The 24,423-nt window shown below is 42.8% G+C and overlaps 1 protein-coding gene and 2 long non-coding RNA genes across 6 annotated transcripts; all 3 read left to right on the top strand.

Moving 5' to 3' along the window:
• On the top strand, nucleotides 759–4,838 carry LOC110435558. Its single transcript, XR_002453293.1, has 4 exons — nucleotides 759–3,693; nucleotides 3,787–3,962; nucleotides 4,049–4,156; nucleotides 4,595–4,838. It is a non-coding gene; the product is annotated as an uncharacterized LOC110435558 (long non-coding RNA).
• Nucleotides 8,732–13,455, top strand: LOC8082080. Of its 4 annotated transcripts, none has more exons than XM_021460814.1 (3): nucleotides 8,732–9,027; nucleotides 11,245–11,333; nucleotides 12,179–13,455. In XM_021460814.1, the coding sequence occupies exons 1-3, from the start codon at nucleotides 8,915–8,917 to the stop codon at nucleotides 13,333–13,335; spliced, it is 1,359 nt and encodes a 452-aa protein (XP_021316489.1). In that variant the 5' UTR covers nucleotides 8,732–8,914; the 3' UTR covers nucleotides 13,336–13,455. The 4 variants fall into 4 exon arrangements, with proteins under 4 accessions (XP_021316489.1, XP_021316491.1, XP_021316492.1 ...); XM_021460816.1 differs by having other exon boundaries at nucleotides 8,733–9,027; nucleotides 10,584–11,333; XM_021460817.1 differs by having other exon boundaries at nucleotides 8,733–9,027; nucleotides 10,598–11,333.
• LOC110435480 lies at nucleotides 18,611–21,200 on the top strand. Its single transcript, XR_002453186.1, has 4 exons — nucleotides 18,611–19,228; nucleotides 19,966–20,007; nucleotides 20,094–20,289; nucleotides 20,837–21,200. It is a non-coding gene; the product is annotated as an uncharacterized LOC110435480 (long non-coding RNA).

Here is a 24,423-nt window from a genome sequence, read left to right on the forward strand (position 1 = left end):
ATACATATCACTCTAGATGGTCTAATATGATCATATACTTTGTCTATATACATTTCGTCCGGTCATATACACCTTAAATCTAGAGATACATAGATGAGAGTAACTACACGCGCGTGTAAAAGAAACGCGTATATATATATATATATATATATATATATATATATATATATATATATATATATATATATATATATATATATATATATATATATATATATATATATATATATATATATATATATATATATATATATATATATATATATATATATATATATATATATATATATATATATATATATATATATATATATATATATATATATATATATATATATATATATATATATATATATATATATATATATATATATATATATATATATATATATATATATATATATATATATATATATATATATATATATATATATATATATATATATATATATATATATATATATATATATATATATATATATATATATATATATATATATATATAAGTAGATGAGTAGATGTAACTTAATATGAATGTCATATGACTCATTGTATATATATGTATATATGTATATATTTATTTATTTATATGCCTCAATAGATGTATATATTTCTCTATATATTTCAATAGATATATGTATATGAATGATGATATATGTATAAATAGATGTAACTTGATATGAATGTCATATGACTCATTATATATATAGACACATCTTTTATATATTTGTATAGTTTTTTATATACCTTAAATATATATAGACAATGGCCGATCCGAGGGATCAACAAATCGATGATGAGGCCATCATGATGAATCTCATCGCCGGTGGTGAAGAACAAATCGAGGGTGATGATGATGGTAGTCAGTACTTGCGGGCAGATTACGAGGAGATCATGCAGGGATCCTCCCTGCCACCTAATGAGCAACAAATTGTCGAGCAAGCCAATACTGGCGAGGTATATTAATTATACATGTTTATTAGGGATTAGATTTAGACTTTAGGGTATATTGCATCTTGTATTAATTTCAACTTCATGTCTTTATATATATGTAGCCCTCTGGATCGACATCTACGACCAGGAAGAGCAGAGCCGTTCGAGGGCCAAGGAGGCCGTTGGAGGGTTGTCTCGTAATCTCTGAATTCGACGAGGCTACAGGCCAACCACTAGGACCGCATGCAAAGACATATGCCAGTCATTGTGGTTACCTAGTGAGGGACAGGATAGCGATCAGTGCTCGAGAATGGAAGATGAAGCCAAGTGCTCCTCACATCAGCTTTGTCTCCAATCGTGATAAGGCCGACATGTGGACTGACATCAGACATCATTTCACGTTCGACACGAACGGTGACGAGCTGAAGGAGAGAATCCGAGAGTGGACAATAAAGAAGATGGCAACACTTTTTCAGGCTTAGAAGAAGAACTTGTACACCAAGTTTGTGAAGAAGAACGAGACGCCAAATTTCAGCACCAAGGCGTATGTCAAGCTAAGACCCTTTTGGGATGAATTCGTGCAGTACAAAACGTCAAAAGAGAGCAAAGCTATTATCAGAAGGAACAAAGAGAATGCTGCAAAGAAGAAATACCACCATCATCTGGGATCAGGTGGCTATATGAGTGTCATTCCAAAGTGGGAGAGAATGGAACGGAAGATGATTGCCAGGAGGGTAGTACCTTAGACAATACAGGAGAATTGGGGTGAATGCTCGAAGCAATGGTTATACGGTCATGGGGGAACCGTAGATCCCGTAACTGGGTTGCTAGATTGGGGCCCAAAAATCTCAAGAGCAACAGAGAGGCTAGTTCGTGCACGAGCAGAGGTTGCATCTAGTCTCTTCAAGCCCAATAGAGAGAACGATGAACTCACGTACGCCCTTGAAAATCTAGAATACGGCGGGCATACGAGAGGGTATGGGGCAGTTCCATGGTACCATTCCTTCTCAGCTGATCAAGGGACTTATAGAAGCCGCTAGAGAAAGAAGGAGGAGGAGGCAGAGCGGATTTGCAAGTTGGAGGAGTTTGTGCATAGCTCGAAAGAGTGTGAAAGAAGTCGAGAAGAATGGATGCAGGAGGAGATCAAGAGGCAAGTGCAAGCAGCAATTGGTTCCTTGACAAGAGGGGGGGCTACATCATCACAACTGTTAGTTGAAGAGCAGCTGCGCGCCTGCGCCTCCACGGAAGTACCAACCGCCCAAGCTGACGTGAAGCTACAGTTCCCCGTGGATGACCTCACAGAACCAGTTAATGTGAGCTACACATTTCAAAAGGAACCGGGACGAAGAAGGTGGTGGTCGGTGTTGTAAATGCTATCAACCGGACGAGAACACCAAGAATCCATGGTCAACCGGTACCAGAAGGATATGCTCGTGTATCGGTGGATAGGGTGGAGAGAGGTTGTGCCAGCGTGCCTCTCGACATTGAAGGGGGAGATGGGGAGAAGACTCTAGGTGAGGCGGAGAAGACATTCATTTGTTGGCGTAAGCGCTTCATCATCATTCCTGGAGTCTCACCGACGCCACCTCGTCTTACTGATGATCAAGATCCTCAGCATAGGTGCGTGGATTCAAAAACAATTTAACTTATTCGCTAACATCCTATTCAAAAACAATTTATTCGCTCACAACACTCGTTTTCCTAGCAGGGACTTCAGTCCAAGTATTCATTCCTCAGTGCATCATAGTGTTGTGGGTGGTGAAGATGCATTGGAGGACGCAACTGCTACCCCATCTCCTCCACGACGGTCTCCAACGCCGCCACGGGCCACACCCACCCCGCCACCGCCTTCACCACCGCCTTGAACACGGTCTCCAACGCCGCCACGGGCCGCACCGTTCCCTCCACCGCCACCGCCTCAAGCCAGTAAGAAGAGGTCCGCCCCAGCACCAAAGGCTTCAGTCCCACATCCTAGAAAGAAGCAGGCTCAGGATCCCTCTGGCTCTTAAGCAGCCAGTGAAAAGTTTCCTTATGAGAAGACTGACGAGGAGATAATTGCATCCGTTGCTTCTGATATGAAAGCACACTTTGAAAAATGTAAAAAAATTGAAGCGAAGTGGAACCCTGAAAAGTCATACCTCTACTTACCAAAAGGGGAGCTCAGGAAGAGGGTGGAAGAGCACAACTGGAAAATGCGCGAAGCTCGAAAGCCTTCGTCAAAGTTAGACTATGAACGCTAACTAATAAAAGTTGTAAGAGCTCAATCCGCCCAGAAGAAAGCAGGAAAGGGTGTTCCACAGCTTGGGGACACATCAAGACCTTTATCCCCGTTAATTGTGGCAGATCAGTATGGTTCAAATGTGGGCGTAGTACAAAGGAAATCCGGAGAGCCCACTTCATCTGAGATGGACTCACTTGAAAATTATTTCATTGAGAGTGGTCTCCCGTACTCCACGATTCAAAATATTGCTGCTGGGCTAGAGTTTTCACAAGCGGAAGTAGTTGATGAATGGAGGAGAAATTTTGCACCGGACAGGAGTCTAATGAACCCCAAGCACCTACATGTACTCGGTACGCAGATGTTTGCAATCAACAATTGGTGCATGGAGGCTTCTAAAGGCGGAGTTGATTGGATTTCTATTCGAATTCAAAACCATCACTACTTCCGTGGTGATGACCTTATCTTAGTCCAGATGAGCGAATTACACCAGCTATGCCACATGGACGCTCTGGACAATCACTCATTAGCTGCTTTTGTTCGTAAGTATTTCTTTGTTTTTATTAAACTCTCCAGCATGTCTATATAGTAGCAATCCTTACACACGTACTTATCGATGGACTCACTATATGCAGGCTCCAAATGACTAAGCTCAGATCCAAAAACGATAATACTCTTGGATTTGTTGATCCTTACGTCGTTTTCAAGGAGCCAAACCCTTCGGCGACTTGGATCAATGACATGTGTATGAATCTTATGAGGTTCTTCGTGAACCAAAAAGACAAAAAATACTCTTCCCCTACAACTTCAAGTAAGTTATACATATATAGTTAACATGCAAGTGTGCACCTTTAATTTTACATAACCCTAATCTACGACTCATGTCTCTATGAACAGCTTTCACTAGATACTCACCATCGATCTTGCTGAAAGTAACTTTGTAATCTATGACTCAATGAAGAAACCGCAACAAGATTACCAAGATATGATAGACATCATTCAAAGGTAATTTTGATCCATTGCATGCGTAAAGTAGACTAAGCTTGTATATATGCATACTTAATGATCCAACTCTCTTGTTTCAAATATATCATTGGTTTAGGGTTTGGGAAAGATTCATTGTTTAGAAACATCTAACTCAACGTAGGGGCACCACTAAAGATAATACAACTACAAGTAAGTTTATCCTTCGTCAATGTACGTGGTATATCTTATATCTTGTCTTTTTTATGAGATGAATCTTTACATCCTATAATGGATCTTGAAACAAGAACCGGGGAACAACTTATGTGGATACTACGTTTGTGAGTATATTATGGCAGTAACAAATAGAATTCCTGAAGAATACCTCAGATTATGTAACACATGCCTCTTTTCATTTTCTCTGGAATTACTATTGATAATCTTGATATAACTAATACCTTCTTTTAATTCAAATTGAAGACTGAATGGTTGAAGCAAAAACTCATGCAACATGAATAACTCAAAGCAATACAAGAGGCAATAGCAGAATTTCTTCGGGAACAAGTCATAAATCCAAGCGGCGAGTTCCACTATAATCCTAACGAGAAGATGATTCCAAACAATGATGATCATTTGTATGCTTTGTAGATCTTTAGATGATGAAGTACAACTTGTAATAGGTTTAGAGTATTAACTTTGAAGTACAACTTGTGCAGTAATAGATTTGGAGAACAACTTTATATATATATATATATATATATATATATATATATATATATATATATATTTGAAAGCCTCGGTTTTGAATAACATTCAGAGCTCCGACGGAATGCCATCCCCATCCGGCAAGAAAAAGAAACTAGCCTATTTAATGTGTGACACTCCACGTTTATGCTCCTGCGTTTGCATGAGGTAACAATAAATTACATCATGAATTAGATTCTTCACTCACCGTCCCAATTAGGGCCATGATCTACGCCCGCACTTGAGGTCGGTCAAGAACCGTAAAAATCAGGTAGTTTCAAAATATATTAGCAGCAAAGAATACATATTGGAAAACCTATTGTATAAATAAACAAAACTAAAGAAACAGAATTGAAAAGAAAAGAAAAAAAACAAAGAGCCCCTTTAGTCCCGGGCAGTACTACCAGCCATACTAAAGGATGCTGCTGCGTGGCATCGCTGGCAACACCATTTAATCACGCCTGGTAATACCGCCCGGAACTAAAGGGTGAGACTTTGGCCCTGGTGCACAGAGCCAAGACTAAAGGTGAGGCGTGAGGCTTTTAGTCTCAGAAGCGTAGTCCCGGCTCGGAATCCGAGGCTAAAGCCCCTTCCTAACCAAGACTAAAGACCGATTCTGTAGCAGCACCGAAAGACTAAAACTAAGCCAGCAGATATGTCATCCCTATAGATACACGCATACATAGTGAGCCTGGGCCTTGTTTACTTCCAAAATATTTTGCAAAATAGGAATAGTACCACTTTCGTTTGTATTTGACAAATATTATTCAATTATAGATTAACTAGGCTCAAAAGATTCGTCTCGTCAATTCCGACCAAACTGTGTAATTAGTTTTTATTTTCATCTATATTTAATACTCCATACATACGTCTAAACTTTCGATGTGACAGGGAATCTGAAAAATTTTGCAAAATTTCTGGGAACTAAACAAGGCTATATGGAGGTGCTCCTAGGTAAGCGTGTATGTGTATATGTATGAGTGATTTTGCAAAAAAGAAAAAATATATAATTGGAATAAACCAAAAACGTCACATGTTATTGACATGGTCATGACGGATGAGTCGTGATCATGTCAACTTCCCAATACAGCATTTACCAGTCTATCCCATAAGTGTATACCACTGCTCCTGACTCACAACACTGTATATTAACAGTGCCAGCGCCGGATCCTTCGGCTCATCGCTGCCGGTCGGGCTCTGCCCCACACGCGTCCCGCCACCGCCCTGCCTCCTCATGCCAACGATAAGGATTGCCCCAACGATTAAAAAAAGGCAGCGACAGGGATTGAAAAAAAGCAAAAAAGAAAAAAAACAAAGAAAGAAAGAGAACCGACGTTGGGGTGCTTAAATATAAAAGTCTGCCTTCCATCGTCCTTTTCCATGCATGTTGCACAAAACCTGAATAGTAAACTATTTTAAGGCCTTGTGTACTTCTATTAAAAACCCAAAATTTTTCAAAATTCCTCGTCACATCAAATCTTTAGACACATGCATGGAGTATTAAATATAGACAAAAATAAAAACTAATTGTACAGTTTGGTCAAAATTTACGAGACGAATCTTTTGAGCCTGGTTAGTCCATGGTTGGACAATAATTACCACAAACAAACGAAAGTATTACAGTGTCACGAAATTTTTTTCCTTCGCAAACTAAACACGGCCTAAACCTATTTCCTTCATCAAATTCTTTCTTCAATTCGCGGCAATTTTGACGAAATAGAATGAAAAGCATCAACGTACCAGATATGTGGTATGTGCCAATTCGAAATTCACTTTGGTATTTTCCTTTAACACGAAAATTTTACTTATATCATGTACTCCCTTCATCTCAAATTGTAAGTCATTCTAAGAATCTTAGAGAGTTAAAGCATTTTCACGTTTAACTAAAATTATAGAAAAAATACTAAGATTTATAACGTAAAGTAAGTATACTATAAAAATATAATTAAAGAAGAATCTAATAATACTTAGTTAGTATTATAATAATAATTATTTTATCATATAAATTTGATTAAATTTAGAAAAAATTGACTCTCAAGTATTTTTGAAATGATTTATTATAATTTAGGATAGAGGTAGCACTTTCTTGCCCGCACTTGGCGCGGGGTTGCTCACAAGTGTCATATATAGTAGTTGGGTGAGCGACTGAGCGTGAGCCACCCGACTTGTTGCGCTCCGGCCCAGACGTGTTCAGTTGTAAAGCATGTGGTGCACCGTGCACGCAGCACGCGCATGAAAGGCCCCTGGCAGACTTTTCTGCGGCTTGGCTGCCCACGGCGCGACGACCGACGACCTGGCCGGCCTCGGGCTGCACGGCCAGCTAGCATCCGTATCACTCACTGTATGGCTAGCTGGTCACGCTGCTTTCGAATGAGACATTTCGAATGGGCTTTGGTACAACAGACAAATATAATAGGCCTACAAGGTTGTTGATTATTGATACGTGCTCAGGCCTTTTTAGGCCTTGGCCTTGTTTAGTTCACCCCGAAATTTAAAAAGTTTTCAATATTTCTGTCACATCAAATTTTGTGGCATACGTATGAAGCATTAAATATAGAAAAAAACAAAAACTAATCACACAGTTTGACTGTAAATCGTGAGATAAATCTTTTGACCCTAGTTAATCTATAATTGGACAATATTTACCACAAACAAACGAAAGTACTACAGTAGCGAAATCCAAAAAAATTTCACATCTAAACAAGTCCTTGTTTAGTTTATTCCGAAAACTAAAAACTTTTTAAGATTCCCCGTCACATCAAATCTTGGAACACATGTATGAAGCATTAGATATAGACGAAAATAAAAACTAATTGCACAGTTTACCTATAAATCACGAGATGAATATTTTGAGCCTAGTTAGTCTATGATTGGATAATATTTGTCAAATAAAAACGAAAATGCTAGAGTGTCGAAATCCGAAATTTTTTCGAAACTAAACAAGGCCTTAAAATTTTACAAAATTTTTTAGATTCCCTATCGCATCGAATCTCATGGCACATGCATAGAACATTAAAGTAAATATAGATAAAAAAATAACTAACAGTTTATCTCTAATTTGCGAGACGAATCTTTTAAATCTAGTTAGTCCATAATTAGATAATATTTGTGGAAACTTCTTGCTACGGAAAGCTGGACTAAAAGCTCGTTAGCTTGTTCAGTTCATGGCTAGTTCGGCTCAGTTCGGCTCGGCTCGTTATTATATGAGTCAAGCCGAGCCAAGATTTTAGCTCATTAGCTATAACGAACTAACTCGAGTCACTTCACGAGTCAAACAAGCTATGGTTTCAGAGAAAAAACATCATATTTTAACTCGAGTCACTTTTATAGATGGTTAATATATTAGTTTATATCAATATTTTATTCGATTTATTACTAATTTTATGCTTTAGATAAATATAAATATCATATTTTGTGTACTTTTTATGCTTATTAGTTCGTAAGCTTAACAAACTAGATAAAGCTTATAACGAGTTGAGCCGAGCTTGATTCATTAAAATAACAAGTCAAGATGACTTGTTATACTAAGACCTTGTTTAGGTCTAAAATTTTTTTGGATTTTGACACTGTAGCACTTTCGTTTTTATTTGACAAATATTGTCCAATCATAGAGTATAACTGGGCTTAAAAGATTCGTTTCGCGATTTACAGATAAAGTATGCAATTAGTTATTCTTTTTATTTATATTTACTGCTCCATACACATGCCACAAGATTCAATGTGACGGAGAATCTTGTAAAGTTCTGAGTTTTTGGGGGTGTCTAACCAAGGCCTACAAGCCAGAACGATCTAGCCCAATCGATCTGGCTCCTTATCCAGGGCCGAACGTCACTCTTTCTATGAGCAAGGCGCGCGATGACTTGACTTCCTACACACGGCCTCTCTTGCCTGACATCCTGTGCATGCATATAGTAGAGTAGGAGTTGCTAACTTCCTAATCCGATCGATGGATCATCGTCTTATTCAGCACCAGCAGCACATCCAGCTCGCGCCTATGGCGGTGGCACACCTGCAAGTGCCGCACCCACACCGGCGCCGGCGCAACAATGATGGTCCATGCTTCACCAGCATGTGCCCTTTCCTCCATGGCATGGTCTACATAGGGGAGACGACGGTGGTAATGGAGATGCTTCCGAAACAAGTCGCAGCGGCAGATTGTCGACCCACCGGTAACAATATGACCTCACAGCCTTTGTTGTTTTTTAATTTGTTTGTTTAGTTCTCAAATTTTTTTTAGATTTTCCGTCACATCGAATATTTAAACACATACATAAAATATTTAAACACATACATAAAATATTAAATATAGAGACTCGTTTCACTTAAATAAAAGGCTATGACCTAATTGGTCGAATTAGTAGTATGGATCCACCTAAATATTTTTCTGTTATTTTAGTCCATAAATACTATCAAAATTTTCAAAGAAGATCGGATACAATACAAGACTGAAAAGTATCATGAGAGAACACGTCAAAACTGTTATTAATAGTGATAAAAATATTGTTAGTAATAAATCAGATTCGATAAGTTTGTAAGCGAACCATAATTTTAATTTTACATATTTACACATTATGACACCACTACTGATCACTGCACCAGATACTATCAAAGCGATCACTACTGCAAAACGATTATAGGAGACAAACTCCTTGATTAACAAAGACAAATACATCTAGAGACCCTCCATAAAACGTCAGATGGCGTCCAGAAAAATGCCGTCCTCTAAAACTCATTTATAGAGACAGGTACCCAACCCTCTCTATAAATCATCGAGTTGGGCACAAGGAACAATTATTAGTGTAAACCTGAAAAAGGAAATTTGCACTTCATGCTCTAAATCGCACCTCCTTCTGCTTCTCCTCCCTAGCTCTAATCCATCCTATCTACGTCATCCTCCTTGAGCTCCCTATAATATCATGGGTCTGAAATCTACTTAAGTCCTAACTCCTCACGTGAAACAGGCCCACACATATGCATATAACACCTCTCTTACATTTTCATCATAGTTTCGTGCAAAAGGATTAACCCGAAGAAACATTTAGAACAACTAGGAATATAAGCTAGTCATCACCCTCCTCAGCTACAAGGTAGTACTAAACCCATCATCCACAATCACACATGCCACATGAACTACATTGGCCAACAACACAACTACTATAGGTTTCTGTGGGCTGGGGTGTTACACCTCCTCCCATAGATGGATTCATGTGTCTCCCTTGATCCTACGTGGTGAAGGGATCCAATTGCCACCATCAGGCATGATCTACAAAGAAGTGACTGTGATGATAAAGTATGATGGTGAATATAAAGTCTAAGATGAGAGAGGAGAGTGGGCAAATTTATACCCATAATGATGACTCAGTGCTCCAGATGTCGATACCGAAAATCTATTTCATCTCCATCTCCGTGTCATGTGTGGTCGCCACAGCCTCCAAGCAAAGAGTGGTCTTCCTCTGTACCAACTAGAGTGGGGTGGAGGGTGGTGGCCGTACGTGGTCCAGTGGGTAAGGTTTTGCAGTGCCTAATGAATTTGGACAAAGAGATAAATGTGTGGCATTAGAACATATTCGTATAATTTACTTGCTAAAATAATGACTTTAGCAAGTTAACAAAAAGTAGCTTTCTATATGAACTTTCTGTTGCTAACATTCAACCAAGCCGACACAATTAATTCATGCATGATCTTACTAATTTTTTTCTGCCTTTTCAATTTGGGCCTAACAAGGAAAGGATTAGCAGGGAGCATGTACATTCAAGGGGAAACGGTAGGAGTCGGGATGCAGCGGCAGCCAGTAGGTCGGCAAAAAGTGTGGTTGCAAAAATCAACGAGGAAGAGGCGCGATGGAGTCAAACAATGGGGGAAAACACATAACATGGGCGACTACAGAGTTTCTATCTTGTGCTGGAAGTTGCAAGTTAGAGGGGAGATTGAGCAATTTTTATTTTTAGTTGTTTTACCAAGTTGTTGGAGGAGTGTGTGTTTTCCTTTTTACCAAAAAAAATACTCAAATAGGGAGTTCATTTACCACGTTCCTGAGAAGGAAAGGAGTGGCCTAGGGTTTCTCTCCCCTCTCTTGGCTAGCTAAAACGAGTCTGACACTGAAATGAGTCTAACCATTGGCTAATACGTGTTAGATGATAGGATATTTGTCGTTATGATAGAGTCTGACACTGAAATGAGTCTAACATTTTTGTTTTGTGCATAATAAGGCCTGCCACAACTTTCACGGTTTAATAACTCAAGTCTGATTCTTGCTGTTGCTGACACAGTTTAATAACTTTTTTCCTTTGTGTCGTGTTCATGTCTGGTCTATTTTTAATTAATTTTGTTTGTTTCCTTATATGTGTACTTGCATGTTGCGTTGGATTCTTGCGTTGATCAAAAGGGGAGTACTGATTCTGGACATGCAAGAAAAAGAGTTTGAAGTATTTGAGACAGGCAAGTGTCCTTATCATATTACTCCCTCCATTCCAAGTAAGTCAATTTCTAGCATCCGTGTAACTCAAATTTTTTAAATATTAATTAACTAACAAAAAAGTAATAATATCTATAACATAAAATAAGTATATTATGAAAATACTCACTCTGTCTCCAAATAAATTTATTTTTAGAATCCGTGCTAGTTAAACTTTTAGAGTTTAAAATAATAACGTCTATGTCGTAAAAAGGGCACCTCATTAAAATATATTCTACATAAATCTTATGTACTAAGTTGATATCATAAGTTTTAATGCTTTTTTTTAAAAAAAATTGATCAAAGTTTATAAAGTTTGACTTTTTTTTAAAGATCGAGTACTCAGCTTTGCATTAATAAACGAGATAAGAGTGTGATCTTACATGCATGAGAAGCGTTATCTTATATGGCAGAACTGCCATATGAGATTGAAAAATATAACTAAGTTAACTACTCGCACTAGTTACGACAATCCGGAGGTGACTAAAAACCCGGTCCCTCGCTGAAACCCAAATGAAGCACTCCTTTATTCTTGTGAACACAGCATACTTCGAGCCTAGAAATCTATTTATTTAGGGACAGAGGAAGAGATATTCAATGGTACATCTAATCTAATGATACTAATTTGATAACATATACGTTGATGTTTCTTCTACAAATTCGCTTAAAATTTTAAAAAAAGCTGTATGAAGATAATTCTAGGAATCTATTTATTCATGGACAAAGAAAATATATTTTATCCTTTATAACGCTTTATTTATAACGTCCGGTCTTGTATGGCTCGTACGCAGCACGGGGTTGGTAGAAGCGAGACCAATAATTTTGGTAATTTTGCGTATTTGATTTTATCTCTTTCATTCATCAGGCATCTATAAGCATGGACAGTGCAGCATACACGAGGTGACTGCAGCAGGGAGGAACACCGTGCTACATGTGGCTGCGGCGCAAGGGCACCATGAGCTGATCCGGGAGCTGTACCTCAGGTTCAGGGATCATCAGGGCCTGCTCTCTCGCCGGAACTTAGCGCTGGACACGCCGCTGCACTCCGCGGCGAGGGCTGGGCACGCCGCGGCCGTCAAGATGCTCGCCGAGGGCGCGCACAGCGTCGTCAAGGACCTGCTCTGCAAGGGCAAGGTGCGGACCAACGTCCTGAACAAGGACGGGCACACGGCTTTGGATCTCGCCGCCGGATCGACCAACTTCTTCACCATGGTAAGCCTGGTGGTGACGCTGGTCGCCTACGGGGCGCAGCTCCGGCCGCAGAGGCAGGACCACCTGAAGCCGTGGATGTCGGCGGCAGCGTGTCAGGGGCAGGGGAAGGGGATAGACAAGACCTCCGACAGCCTCGCCGTGGTACAGCGAGACCACGGGCCAGGCCATCCTCGCTCGCAGGGTCACCTTCAAGTGGTTCCTCTGCCTGGACACCGTGGCCGCGGCGTCGTCCGTGGTCGCGGTGGTCCTGCTCGTCTACGGCAAGGCATCGCGCTCCGCGGGCTCGTGGAGGAGCTTCGTGCTGGCGCTGCACTGCATGTGGGTGTCGCTCGTGAGCCTTTTCCTGGCCTTCAACGCGGCGCTGACAGCCGTGGTGAGCGCAAGGGCGGCCTACTTCTACGGCTTCTTGGCCATCTACGTGGCCGTCTATTTCCTCACCATCTTCATCGTCAAGTGGATCGGGCCTCGCACTGGGTTACGCACAGTCTGGAGGTTTCTACGTCAGTACAAGCGATTCAAAGCACCGCATGTCATCAGGCGGCAGTATCCGCTCGCCGGCGCTATCGTTCTCAACTTGATTCTCTTTTCGGTTACAAGTTTATCAGCCTACGTCGGCGTTGTTATCATAGTTGCAACGTCCTACAGCGAGGCGCGAGTGCGACTGCCCACCTCACCTGCACCTGCACCTGCACCTTCTCCACTTTCCCTTTAGAAAAATCAAGTATGCATGTATATATAGCATCATGCATCCACTGCTACTGGAGACTGGGTCTTTTGCCAAGTAGTGTCTCCAACTTTGCCGAGTGCTAAATATCGGGCACTGTAAGTTAATTCAAATACGTATTGTAAAACATATGTGGAACCACTGTATGTAATCTAGCAAGGAATGAAACGAGGAGGAATTTTAATTGGAAAAATGCTTGGTTGCAAGCGCATGAAATTCACGCGACGAAATCGCTGTGGCGTGCCAGTGGCGGCAGGGGGGGGGGGGGGTACGAGGCGTAGAGGCGTCGGCAAGGGAGGAAGAAGAGGGTCGGGAGGCAGGAAGAAGATGACCGAAGCTTTGCAAAATATCAAACGCCGATGGGGAAGACAAACCCTTTTAATTATAAACGTATTGAAGAACTCACTATTTGTCTTAAATTATAAAGTATTATAGGTGAATTAACTCTCCCCTAAAACTCCCACTTCCGAAGTATTATAGGTGAATTAACTCTCTACCAATAAATTTAGAATATGGTAAATATAAGGTGAATCATGATAATTAAGGAATAAGCTCCTCATTTGCATAGACATTATGCAGAGCACAATCTCAACCTGAAATGGCCAAATTTAATGTCCAATAGCTAAACCAACAAGTTTTCTGGGACATTTTTAAATCTAGCAAGCTCGGGGACTATATCGGTACGATGCATCTGGTGATGCATCTAAGTTTCAAAACTACTATTGAGGAATTTTCTTTTGACCCTGGTACCACGTGCCTACGTCACCTACTACCAGGCTCGGGGATTAAGTGGGCACACTTCACCTTGCGGTGAATATGCTTGCTTTTTTGAGGATCCGTACTTTTCAGAAAAGTAAAGTGGGCACACTTCACCGAAAAAGAAATATTTTTTCTCAAGAGCACCATGCATTCTTCGAACAATTGGCTTCTTTTATGATGATGTTGATCAGATATATTAACATTTGGTCAAAATACCGTCGCAATTGTCTCGGCAGGAGGGTCGCTGGCCACCCGATCAGCGGTGGTCGGCGCATTGTCCGGGCGACTACAAGGCCTTCGGACCAGCGTCGGTGCGGCCTCCTCCTCATCATCATCATCGTCAGTGATCCGGACGAGTCGACGGCGCTTTGGCGCCTGGCTGCTCTCTGCAGGCAGCGTCGGCGCATGTGAAGGATCTGCCGCTAATGGCCTCTTCCCCGCCACTCTCTCCTCGGTGGTCGGGGCTGGGCGGGCTTGCTCCTCTTCACTGCTGGTGTACCGATCACACCGAGCAGCGTCCTCCACCGGCGGATCCTCCCCTGTGGGATTCTCCATCCCAGGCGCCAGTGACACATACACTGTGCACCGGTCAACATCTCCGATCTGCAAAAGTAACAAAGACAAGTCAGCAGCTGACATTAACAAATGCTAAGGATAAATAAACAGTAAAATACCTTAGGTGCTGGTCGCCCCAACTTGAAGGCTTGCACCCGATCACTACCACGGACGAAGCCCCCGTCCGCAAAGTTGAACAGCTCGTTCAACAGCTGCTGCACCTCTGCCTTCTCCAAGACCTCAGGCCGCATCCTGGTCGGGTCCAGGCTTCCGGCGTACTCGTACGCCGAGTGCACCCTCTTCTGGCAGGGCATCACCCGACGACACACAAAGTTGCCGACCACGCCTAGCCCGTTCAAGCGCGACCAGTCGATAAGCTTCATCAGGTCTGCCACTTGGCCGTCGAAGTCTGGGCGTTCGGTCCAGCTTACCCTCTTCTCGGGGATGTACCCCACGTCGCAGAACGTGGAGCTGCCCGGTTCTTCCCTGACGTAGAACCACTTCCTGTACCATTCGGTTAGGGAAGTGTTCCATGGACAGTGCAGATAACGGTTCTTCATCCCGTCGCGAAGATTGAGGTATACTCCACCTGCAATCTTGGAGCCTCCAACCGCTCCCTTCTTTCTTAAACAAAAAAGATAACGAAAGAGATCGAAGTGCGGCTCTATGCCAACATAGGCCTCGCACAGATGGATAAAAGTGGAGATGAGAAGGATTGAGTTCGGGTGCAGATTGCAAATCCCGATCTCATAATACAAAAGAAGACCCTGAAGAAAAGGATGAACAGGAACCCCAAAACCCCTCTTAAGGAAATCCTCGAATACTACGATCTTACCGGCGCGGGGGTCGGGGTAGCTCTCCCCCTCCGGCGCCCTCCAGCCGCCGAGCTCCGGGCTGTGCAGTAGCCCCATATCGACGAGGTCACCGAGGGACTTTGTGGTGCTGCGGGATTTCTTCCATTCCTTGGCCATCAGCTCGGCCCTCTTCTTGGAGTCGCTCTTCGCCATTGGAGATGCGGGAGTGGTTTCGAGCTAGGAGGGTGCAGGTGGTTGAAGAAGGCGAGAGCGGAAAGCTTGAAGGCAATGGCAGGGTAAGCAATGCGGGGTTAATGTCAGGATTTTATAAACCGCAACTCCACCCCTCCTACTTCCCGCATTCTTGGGAAGTGGGCGGGCCCAACGGCGGACGCGGCGCTTCGGTTTTCAATGATTATCGACAATTAATGCGGCGGAGTTTTCGTACAAATTGATGGTTTCCTTTTCTCAAACCGCGCAAAGGGCGGCTGCACAGTTGCCAGGCGCAACTTTTTATGCAGCCATCTGACATCCCGTCAGGAGGTCTCGTCACGTCAACATTTATGTGGTAAAATTTTTCAAAACAAGCAGACAGGAGAGTCAACAATCCGAGGACTGCACCGACCACCGAGCACTTGATGCTCGGGGACTGGTCGCCCAGTCTATAAAATCGGAAATTCAAGGACTGCACCGACCACCGAGCACTTGATGCTCAGGGACTGGTCGCCCAGTCTATCAATCCGGAACTTCAAGGAATGCACTGACCACCGAGCACTTGATGCTCGGGGACTGATCGTCAAATTTGTTAGGACTGCACCGACCACCGAGCGTTTGATCCTCGGGGACTGGTCGCCTAGTCTATTAGTTCGGGAATCTGCGGGCTGTATCGATCTCCGAGCATCGTACACCCGGGGACTGGTTGACCAGCTCGTCAAATTAATAAGTCTATTCGATGGTAAATGAGCATGAGATGCTCGGGGACTGGATAATTTTAATTTTTTAGACCTTGCTACAAGGCTCATACTTCGCCTTCCAGCAAGCTCGGAGATTACATCGGTACGATGCATCTGGTGATGCATCTAAGTTTCAAAACTACTATTGAGGAATTTTCTTTTGACCCTGGCACCACGTGCCTACGTCACCTACTACCAGGCTCGGGGACTAAGTGGGCACACTTTACCTTGCGGTGAATATGCTTGCTTTTTTGAGGATCTGTACTTTTCAGAAAAGTAAAGTGGGCACACTTCACCGGAAAAGAAATATTTTTTTCTCAAGAGCACCATGCATTCTTCGAACAATTGGCTTCTTTTATGATGATGTTGATCAGATATATTTACATTTGGTCAAAATACCGTCGCAATTGTCTGGGCAATTTTTATGCTGATTGAAGATGACAAAGTTTCATTGGTCGAAGAAGTTCAAGACGGCGTGTTACTTCACAATACATGGTGCTCGGGGACTAGCTGTGGGGGTATAAACTCCTATACCCTTACGGCTAGACTTGGGCCAGGAGGCTTGGCCCATTACGAGACAAGCTCAAGGCTTGATCCGACAGCTTGGAGTTTCGCGCAAGGAAACAAGACGTGGAGATCAAGCAGGATTCTAGTCGGTTAGAATAGGAATTGATATCGAACTATCTATGACAATTGTAACCGACTAGGATTAGTTTCTAGATCTGTAACCCTGCCCTCCGGACTATATAAGGAGGGGCAAGGGACCCCCCTAGGACACATTATTCTCTCAATCCAATACAATCAGACGCAGGACGTAGGTATTACGCCAACTCGGCGGACGAACCTGGATAAAAAGCTTGTCCGTGTCTCGCGTCACCATCGAGTTCGTAGTTTGCGCACCGTCTACCGATAAACTACTACCGTAGGTATACCCCAAGGTAGACTGCCGACTAGCTTTCGTCGACAGAAGGAGCGCCGTCGCCGGTGCTTGGATTGGAGAGGACTCGATGACGATGCGGCCATCGGGAGAATGAACTGGAAGGAGCTACCGTGAGGTGCAATTTTGTGGGACTGTGGGAGGATGGATGGTGCGGCGGAGCAATTTTTGTTGGTCGCTAAAAAAGTGACGTGATTAGCTGCATCGGAGATGCGGTCCCTTGATTTAATTGCCAAGGCAAGCTGGACTTAATTTGGGGGTGTGGGTCAATTTGTATGGACCAGGCTACATTAATTAAGAGTCCAGCGAGGAGCCACGTTGAATTGGGGCGCAGGCGGGATGGTTTGGTTCGTCAATTGGACCCGGCCACAGAATACCATATTCTATAGCTAGCTTTAGAGTAATACGCGTTTCTTTTACGCGTACGTGTAGTTACTCTCATCTATGTATCTCTAGATTTAAGGTATATATATGACCGAACGAAATGTATATAGACAAAGTATATGATCATACTAGACCATCTAGAGTGATATGTATGTTAAGTATGCATACATACATAGAGTATATGGTTATACTTATTATATATAATATAGTAGTGACATTTTAGTAATATATTTAAAATATATTTTTTTTGAAAAAATTTCGCGTGGTAAGATCTAGAGTATCTTAATATGAGTATATAAACATACTCAAACTGATAAACAAGTATGAATACATACACAAAGTAGTTTATTGAAGATGAGAGTAACTACACGTACGTGTACAAAGGAATTTCCCTACGCGTTTCTTTTACACGCGCGTGTAGTTACTCTCATCTATGTATCTCTAGATTTAAGGTGTATATGACCGGACGAAATGTATATAAACAAAGTATATGATCATACTAGACCATCTAGAGTGATATGTATGTTAAGTATGCATACATACATGCAGTATACACTACAACACGTACTTTAATTAAAGGCATTTTGTTAAAGGCATCTTTCTTAAATTGCCTTAATTCTTTTTATCTAAAGGCATTTTTATGAAATGGCCTTTAAAACTATTTTTTTTAAAGGCTAATATAAAAAACGCCTTTAATTATGTGAGCATTAGAGACATATTTCAAAAATGCCTTTAATTATATGAGTATTGGAGGCGTTTTTCAAAATGCCTTATATAGTCTTTGGTACAACCATACAAGCATGTAGATCGACTTCCATTTAGGCCTGCTACTCGGTCACAGAGAGACACGGGCTTATACTGTACACGCACCACCGATTGGACCTTGCTAATCAAACACCGATTGGGCCTTATTCTGTACTCACGAGAGACAGAGGCACCACCGATTGGACCTTGCTAATCAAACACCGATTGGGCCTTATTCTGTACTCACGAGAGACAGAGGAGGCATCCTGTACACCCGTATCCAATCGTTCCCCAAAATTGCGACGCAGCTCGCGACGGTCCTCGTCTCCGCCGTCGTGCCTGCGGTGAGCGTCGGTGTCGTGGTGACTGCGGCGACGGTGCCGGTCGTCGTCCCGTTCGCGCGATCGGTGGTGCCCGTCGTCGTCGCGAGTGCGGCGTGACCAGCGCTCACGATCCATGGCAAGGAGGGTTAGGGTTTGACCAGCGCTCGTGACCAGTGCTCGAGGATTCACCGTAGCAGAGGGCGCCGCGGTGGCCGCCAAGCCAACCCGCGGGTCGACAGGCGCGGGGCTCCAGCGGCAGCGGGCGAGACGAGGCAAACCCGAGCGGCGCTAAAGCGAGGAACCGGCGCAACGGGCACGACTACGTTGAGCACTTGCGCGTCGGCCAGAGCCAGCCCGCCGATCTGAGCCAAGCCGGGCCACCCCTCGCGGAGCAGCCCGCCGCGCTGCCGTGGAAGGAGTTCGAGGTGCTCGGCATCCACGTCTGCCGCGCCGAGCCCGTGTTCCCGCCGCGCCCAGGGTACGGCGCCGCGTTGATACCGTGCGTCGTCGGGACCTGAAGTCCCTGCAACGTAAGTGCCCACTCTCTCTCGTTCACTCTTCGCTCGCTGTTGGCTTTGATCTGATCTGACCTAGCGCCATTGCCATGGTCTGTGGGTTCCCGTGTTTGTGGTGGTTCGTTTCGTTGTAGGTGACCATTTAAAATGGGTTCTCAATTTTTTCTATTTGATTTGATTTGTGTTAAATAAATGGTGCTAGTTATCTGTACCAAGCTAGAATTTCACTGTGCTTAACTTTATTACTATTTCTATGATCCAGTCGGTCCTCCTGTAAATGCAAATTTTATTCCTGCAATGGACACTAGGGCATGGGTTCGATTACTGTTGCTTAGATCTGAATAGATGGTCTTGCTCACTCACTAATAGGCAGACACATATGCTTGTTTGCTTTTGTAGAGACTGTTGCACATTTGCACTATTATTATTTGCCTTGATGTCAGTGTGATGATGATAAAATCTAGCACGCAACCTCTATAGTATGCACTAGAATTTTAGAAACGGAAGAAAATGGTTTTGACATGTACTACTATAGCTAGTAGGAGTTGGTGATTGAATAATTTTGTTGAAACATAGAAGATCAAGTTGGGGAACAGGTTCACAGATTACTGGATTCTAGGTTGCAAATGCACAGCAATACACAATAAACTTTCGTGGAACACGCTCAACAACCTTGCTGACTTGTTTCATGATGTCTTTGATAACATTGTGGATCTTATGGTTAGTCATGGTCTTCTTCTATATATTTACAGTGTTGCAGCCATCATGGACAACCAGTGGATGAGAGCACCTAGGTAATACTAGTTAGAAGTTGCTCCTATTTTTTTCCTGTGTCAAGTATAAGTCCTTAGCAAGCTGAATTTTCATCATTGCATCTTAGGTGGTCAGTCGAGTATGATGAAGGCCTTCACAACTTTATAGAATTTTCCTTTGCCACATCAGCCCAACAGAATAGGATACCTTGTCCTTGCCGTGATTGTGGAAATAATTACTGGCTAGAGGCAAAAGATGTTCGGGAACACTTAGTTTGCATTGGGTTCATGGATGGATATTCATCATTGATTCATCATGGTGAGGTATGACATGTGGATGGTGTTACAGAATAGGTTTCTACTTCATATGCCATTCTACTTGTTGGTAAATGTCTGTTAAAAACTAGTCAGCTAGCAGTGAGAATATAAATAGAACTAGAGGATCAAAGTTTTCCTTTTAAACCTCTTCATCAGGTCTCTGTTTTCCTCACTAGTAGGGCAATAATAGGTGGTGGGAAGTGCCAAACTTGATGTTCTTAAGAAACATATGTGGACTGGTTTAGGTGCTTGGAACTAAGTTTGTTTATTTTTGTTTCTTGGATACTAGTAGTTGGCTTTGTTACTATAGTATGGTCAGGATAATCTGTCAGTGTAACTTTGTTTATGTAGATATGCGTTGACAAGAATTTATGTTGAGTAACTAATTCTAGAATTAATATGGCCATGTCGCTTGTCACTAGAATTTCTGTTTGAAGCAACATTCTTGTTTACCTTTTTTCCCTAATCAGAAACGTAAACCTATGTCTAGTAATTCTTGTCCAAATCTTGTGTATATACCTTCACTCATTGGGACATGTTTGGTTTTAAGCAGGAGCAATTGACAAGTGAGGACAATAGACATGTATATAGCTGGATGTGGGCATGTCATTTTCAAGCAGGAGTAACATAATTTGGTTCCTGAACATTGATGGCCAGTACTGTGGCAACATAGTATATTTAGATGGATTTATACTTACATAGGTATATATAGCTGTGATGTGGACACTCTTATAAAAGGAGAAAGAAACTTGCATCAGGAATGGGGACCTAGACATCAGGACTTGGAACATCATTTGAATTGACTATTTTTCAACCTTATTGATTGTGTTTGGTTACAAATATAACTGTGTATAGCCTGAAAGGTTAAATGTTTGGATCATGTTGTTAACGTGTATTTTCATTGGTTAATTTCTCAATGGATGTTGTTGTTTTGATTACTAGCAAATTTCTACATATGAGTTGGTTTTGGAGGCATTTTTATTAATGCCTCTATCAGTGTTTGAAGGCTTATACAGAATGCCCTTAAAAATTATTATAGGCAGCTACAAAATGCCTTTATATGTTGATATTGGAAGGCGTTTTGAAAAAATGCCTCAAAAGACTTTTTAAGTCCAGTTTATAGCAGGCATTTTTAAGTATGCCTAAAAAAGTTTTTGAAGGCATTTTGATGCCTTTTAAAGGCATTTTTAAACGCCTTCTATGAACAGCCATGCTGTAGTGATATGGTTATACTTATTGTATATAATATAGTAGTGGCATTTTAGTAATATATTTAAAATATAATTTTTCTTTGAAAAATTTTCGCGTGGTAAGATCTAGAGTATCTTAATATGAGTATATAAACATACTCAAACTGATAAACAAGTATGAATACATACACAATGTAGTTTATTGAAGATGAGAGTAACTACACGTACGTGTACAAAGGAATTTCCATATATATATATATATATATATATATATATATATATATATATATATATATATAGGAAGATATACATATGTACACAATATAGGCACTTGGGCCATGAGCCTTATAGGGTAGACTAGAACTATGTACAGGATATATAGAGTTGACACTTAGCTATCCAGGAAGTGCCTTGTCGGCAGTCTACCTTGGGGTATACCCACGGTAGTAGTTTATCGGTAGACGGTGCGCAAACTACGAACTCGATGGTGACGCAAGACTCGGACAAGCTTTTTATCCAGGTTCGGCCGCCGAGTTGGCGTAATACCTATGTCCTGCGTCTGGTTGTATTGATTTGTGTTGAGAGAATCGTATGTATGATCTGTCCTCTAGGGGACCCCTGCCCCTCCTTATATATCGTGAAGGGACAGAGTTACAAGTAAAGTATCCTATTTGGTACAAAATCTTGTAGCCTTGCGGTGCACGCCGACCAGTCGTGCGCCGTACGTCTTCATCCTGTGGGCCGAGCCACCTCTGATGGTGCGGCCCATATAGGCCCATGAGGGTATAGGGGTTTATACCCCCACAGCTAGTCCCCGAGCACCATGTATTGTGATGTAACACGCCGTCTTGAGCTTCTTCGATCAGTGAGGATTGACGTCTTCAATAAGCAGGAAAGTCGCCCAAACAGTTGCAACGGTATTTTGACCAACTCAAAAGACAGTTGATCAACATTGACATCGAAGAAGCAGGTTGTTCGAAGAATACATGGTGCTCTTAATCAAAAAAGATTTCTTTCCTGGTGAAGTGTGCCCACTTTACTTTTCTGAAAAGTATAGTCTTTCAAAAAGCAAGCATATTCACCACTTAGTCCCCGAGCCTGGTAGTAGGTGACGTAGGCACGTGGTGCCAGGGTCAAAAGAAAAGTCCTCAAAGAAATTCTGAAACTGAGATGCATCGCCAGATGCATCGTACCGATGTAGTCCTCGAGCTTGCTGGAAGGCGAAGTATGAGCCTTGTAGCAAGGTCTAAAAAATTGAATTTACCAGTCCGTCTGCAATTGAATAGACTAATCGACCAGTCCCCGAGCATATAACGCTCGGTGGTCGGTACAGTCCCCGAATTCTCAAATTGGTGGGCTGGTCGACCAGTCCCCGAGCGTATAGTGCTCGGTGGTCGGTACAGTCCCAAAACTCTCAAATTGGTGAGCTGGTCGAACAGTCCCCGAGCGTATAGTGCTCGGTGGTCGGCACAGTCCCCGAGCACGGCGTAGAGACCGGTGGACAAGTCCCTGAGCGTGGTTGGGAACGTAAACGTGCTCGGTGGTCGGCACAGTCTTCGAGCACAGCATAGAGAGTAGTTGACAAGTCCCCGAGCGTGGTTGGAAACGTAAACGTGCTCGGTGGTCGGAGCAGTCCCCGAGCACAGCGTAGGGAATAGTCGACGAGTCTCCAAGCGTAGCTTGTCGACTGGGCCAAACTCCTAAAAAGTAAATATAAAGAATTGGTAGTACATGATGTATAAATAACCTTTAGATAAAAAATCAGTACTAAGATAAGTTTTAGATTTTTTGTTATAAAATTAGCACGAGTAGTTAATTCATCCTAGAGCTTGTACCAGCTCTGGTCTAGCCAACAATCAGCATGAGGTGCGGAACCTAGGCACGCGTAGGATTGTCAGCCACGTCAGAGAGCTACTGCCGACCACCCGGAACGCAGAGGGCGGATCTCGTGCACGTGTAGGGAGGAGTCGGAGACAGTACCGGCTCTGGAAAGCTCGTGTAGGAGAAAAAACTAGTCGGCTAAAAAAGTTGTTTTGAAGAATAATAATCTTAAAAATATTATGCCAAAAATAAATAAAATATTAGAATTGTACTTATCTTTGGACGAAAGTCTGGTCGGGAGAGTTGCTTGACTTGTTGTCGTGATGGTGGTCGCGGCTGTCGTAGCGCCGTTCTTCGCGGTGATTATTATTGCGACTCGTGGTCAGAGCAAGTAGGCCACACAACTTGGTCGATAGCCTGAGCAGGTCGGTGTCGTCGATCTGCCTCCCTTTGTAGCAGAGAAGCGGGTGACGCGTTGTCGGCGTGGTCGGAGACGTTGCTGGAGTAGTTGGAGTCGTAGCCAGCGTGGTTGAAGCCGCCGCCGACGTCGATGAAGAAGTGATTGGCGCAGATCGGATCTACACCTCCTCCGTGGTCGTGGCGGTGAAGCTGTTGAAGCTGACGGTGAACGTGAAGTCGCCCGCCATGGCCACAAAGTCGGGGATAATGACCATCTCGTTCGTCGGGAAAGTTGCACGCACACCCCCTACCTGGCGCGCCACTGTCGACGAAAGCTGGTCGGCAGTCTACCTTGGGGTATACCCACGGTAGTAGTTTATCGGTAGACGGTGCGCAAACTACGAACTCGATGGTGACGCAAGACTCGGACAAGCTTTTTATCCAGGTTCGGCCGCCGAGTTGGCGTAATACCTACGTCCTGCGTCTGGTTGTATTGATTTGTGTTGAGAGAATCGTATGTATGATCTGTCCTCTAGGGGACCCCTGCCCCTCCTTATATATCGTGAAGGGACAGAGTTACAAGTAAAGTATCCTATTTGGTACAAAATCTTGTAGCCTTGCGGTGCACGCCGACCAGTCGTGCGCCGTACGTCTTCATCCTGTGGGCCGAGCCACCTCTGATGGTGCGGCCCATATAGGCCCATGAGGGTATAGGGGTTTATACCCCCAC

The sequence above is a fragment of the Sorghum bicolor genome, chromosome 5 (assembly GCF_000003195.3).
Source record: "Sorghum bicolor cultivar BTx623 chromosome 5, Sorghum_bicolor_NCBIv3, whole genome shotgun sequence".
Lineage (NCBI taxonomy): Eukaryota > Viridiplantae > Streptophyta > Magnoliopsida > Poales > Poaceae > Sorghum > Sorghum bicolor.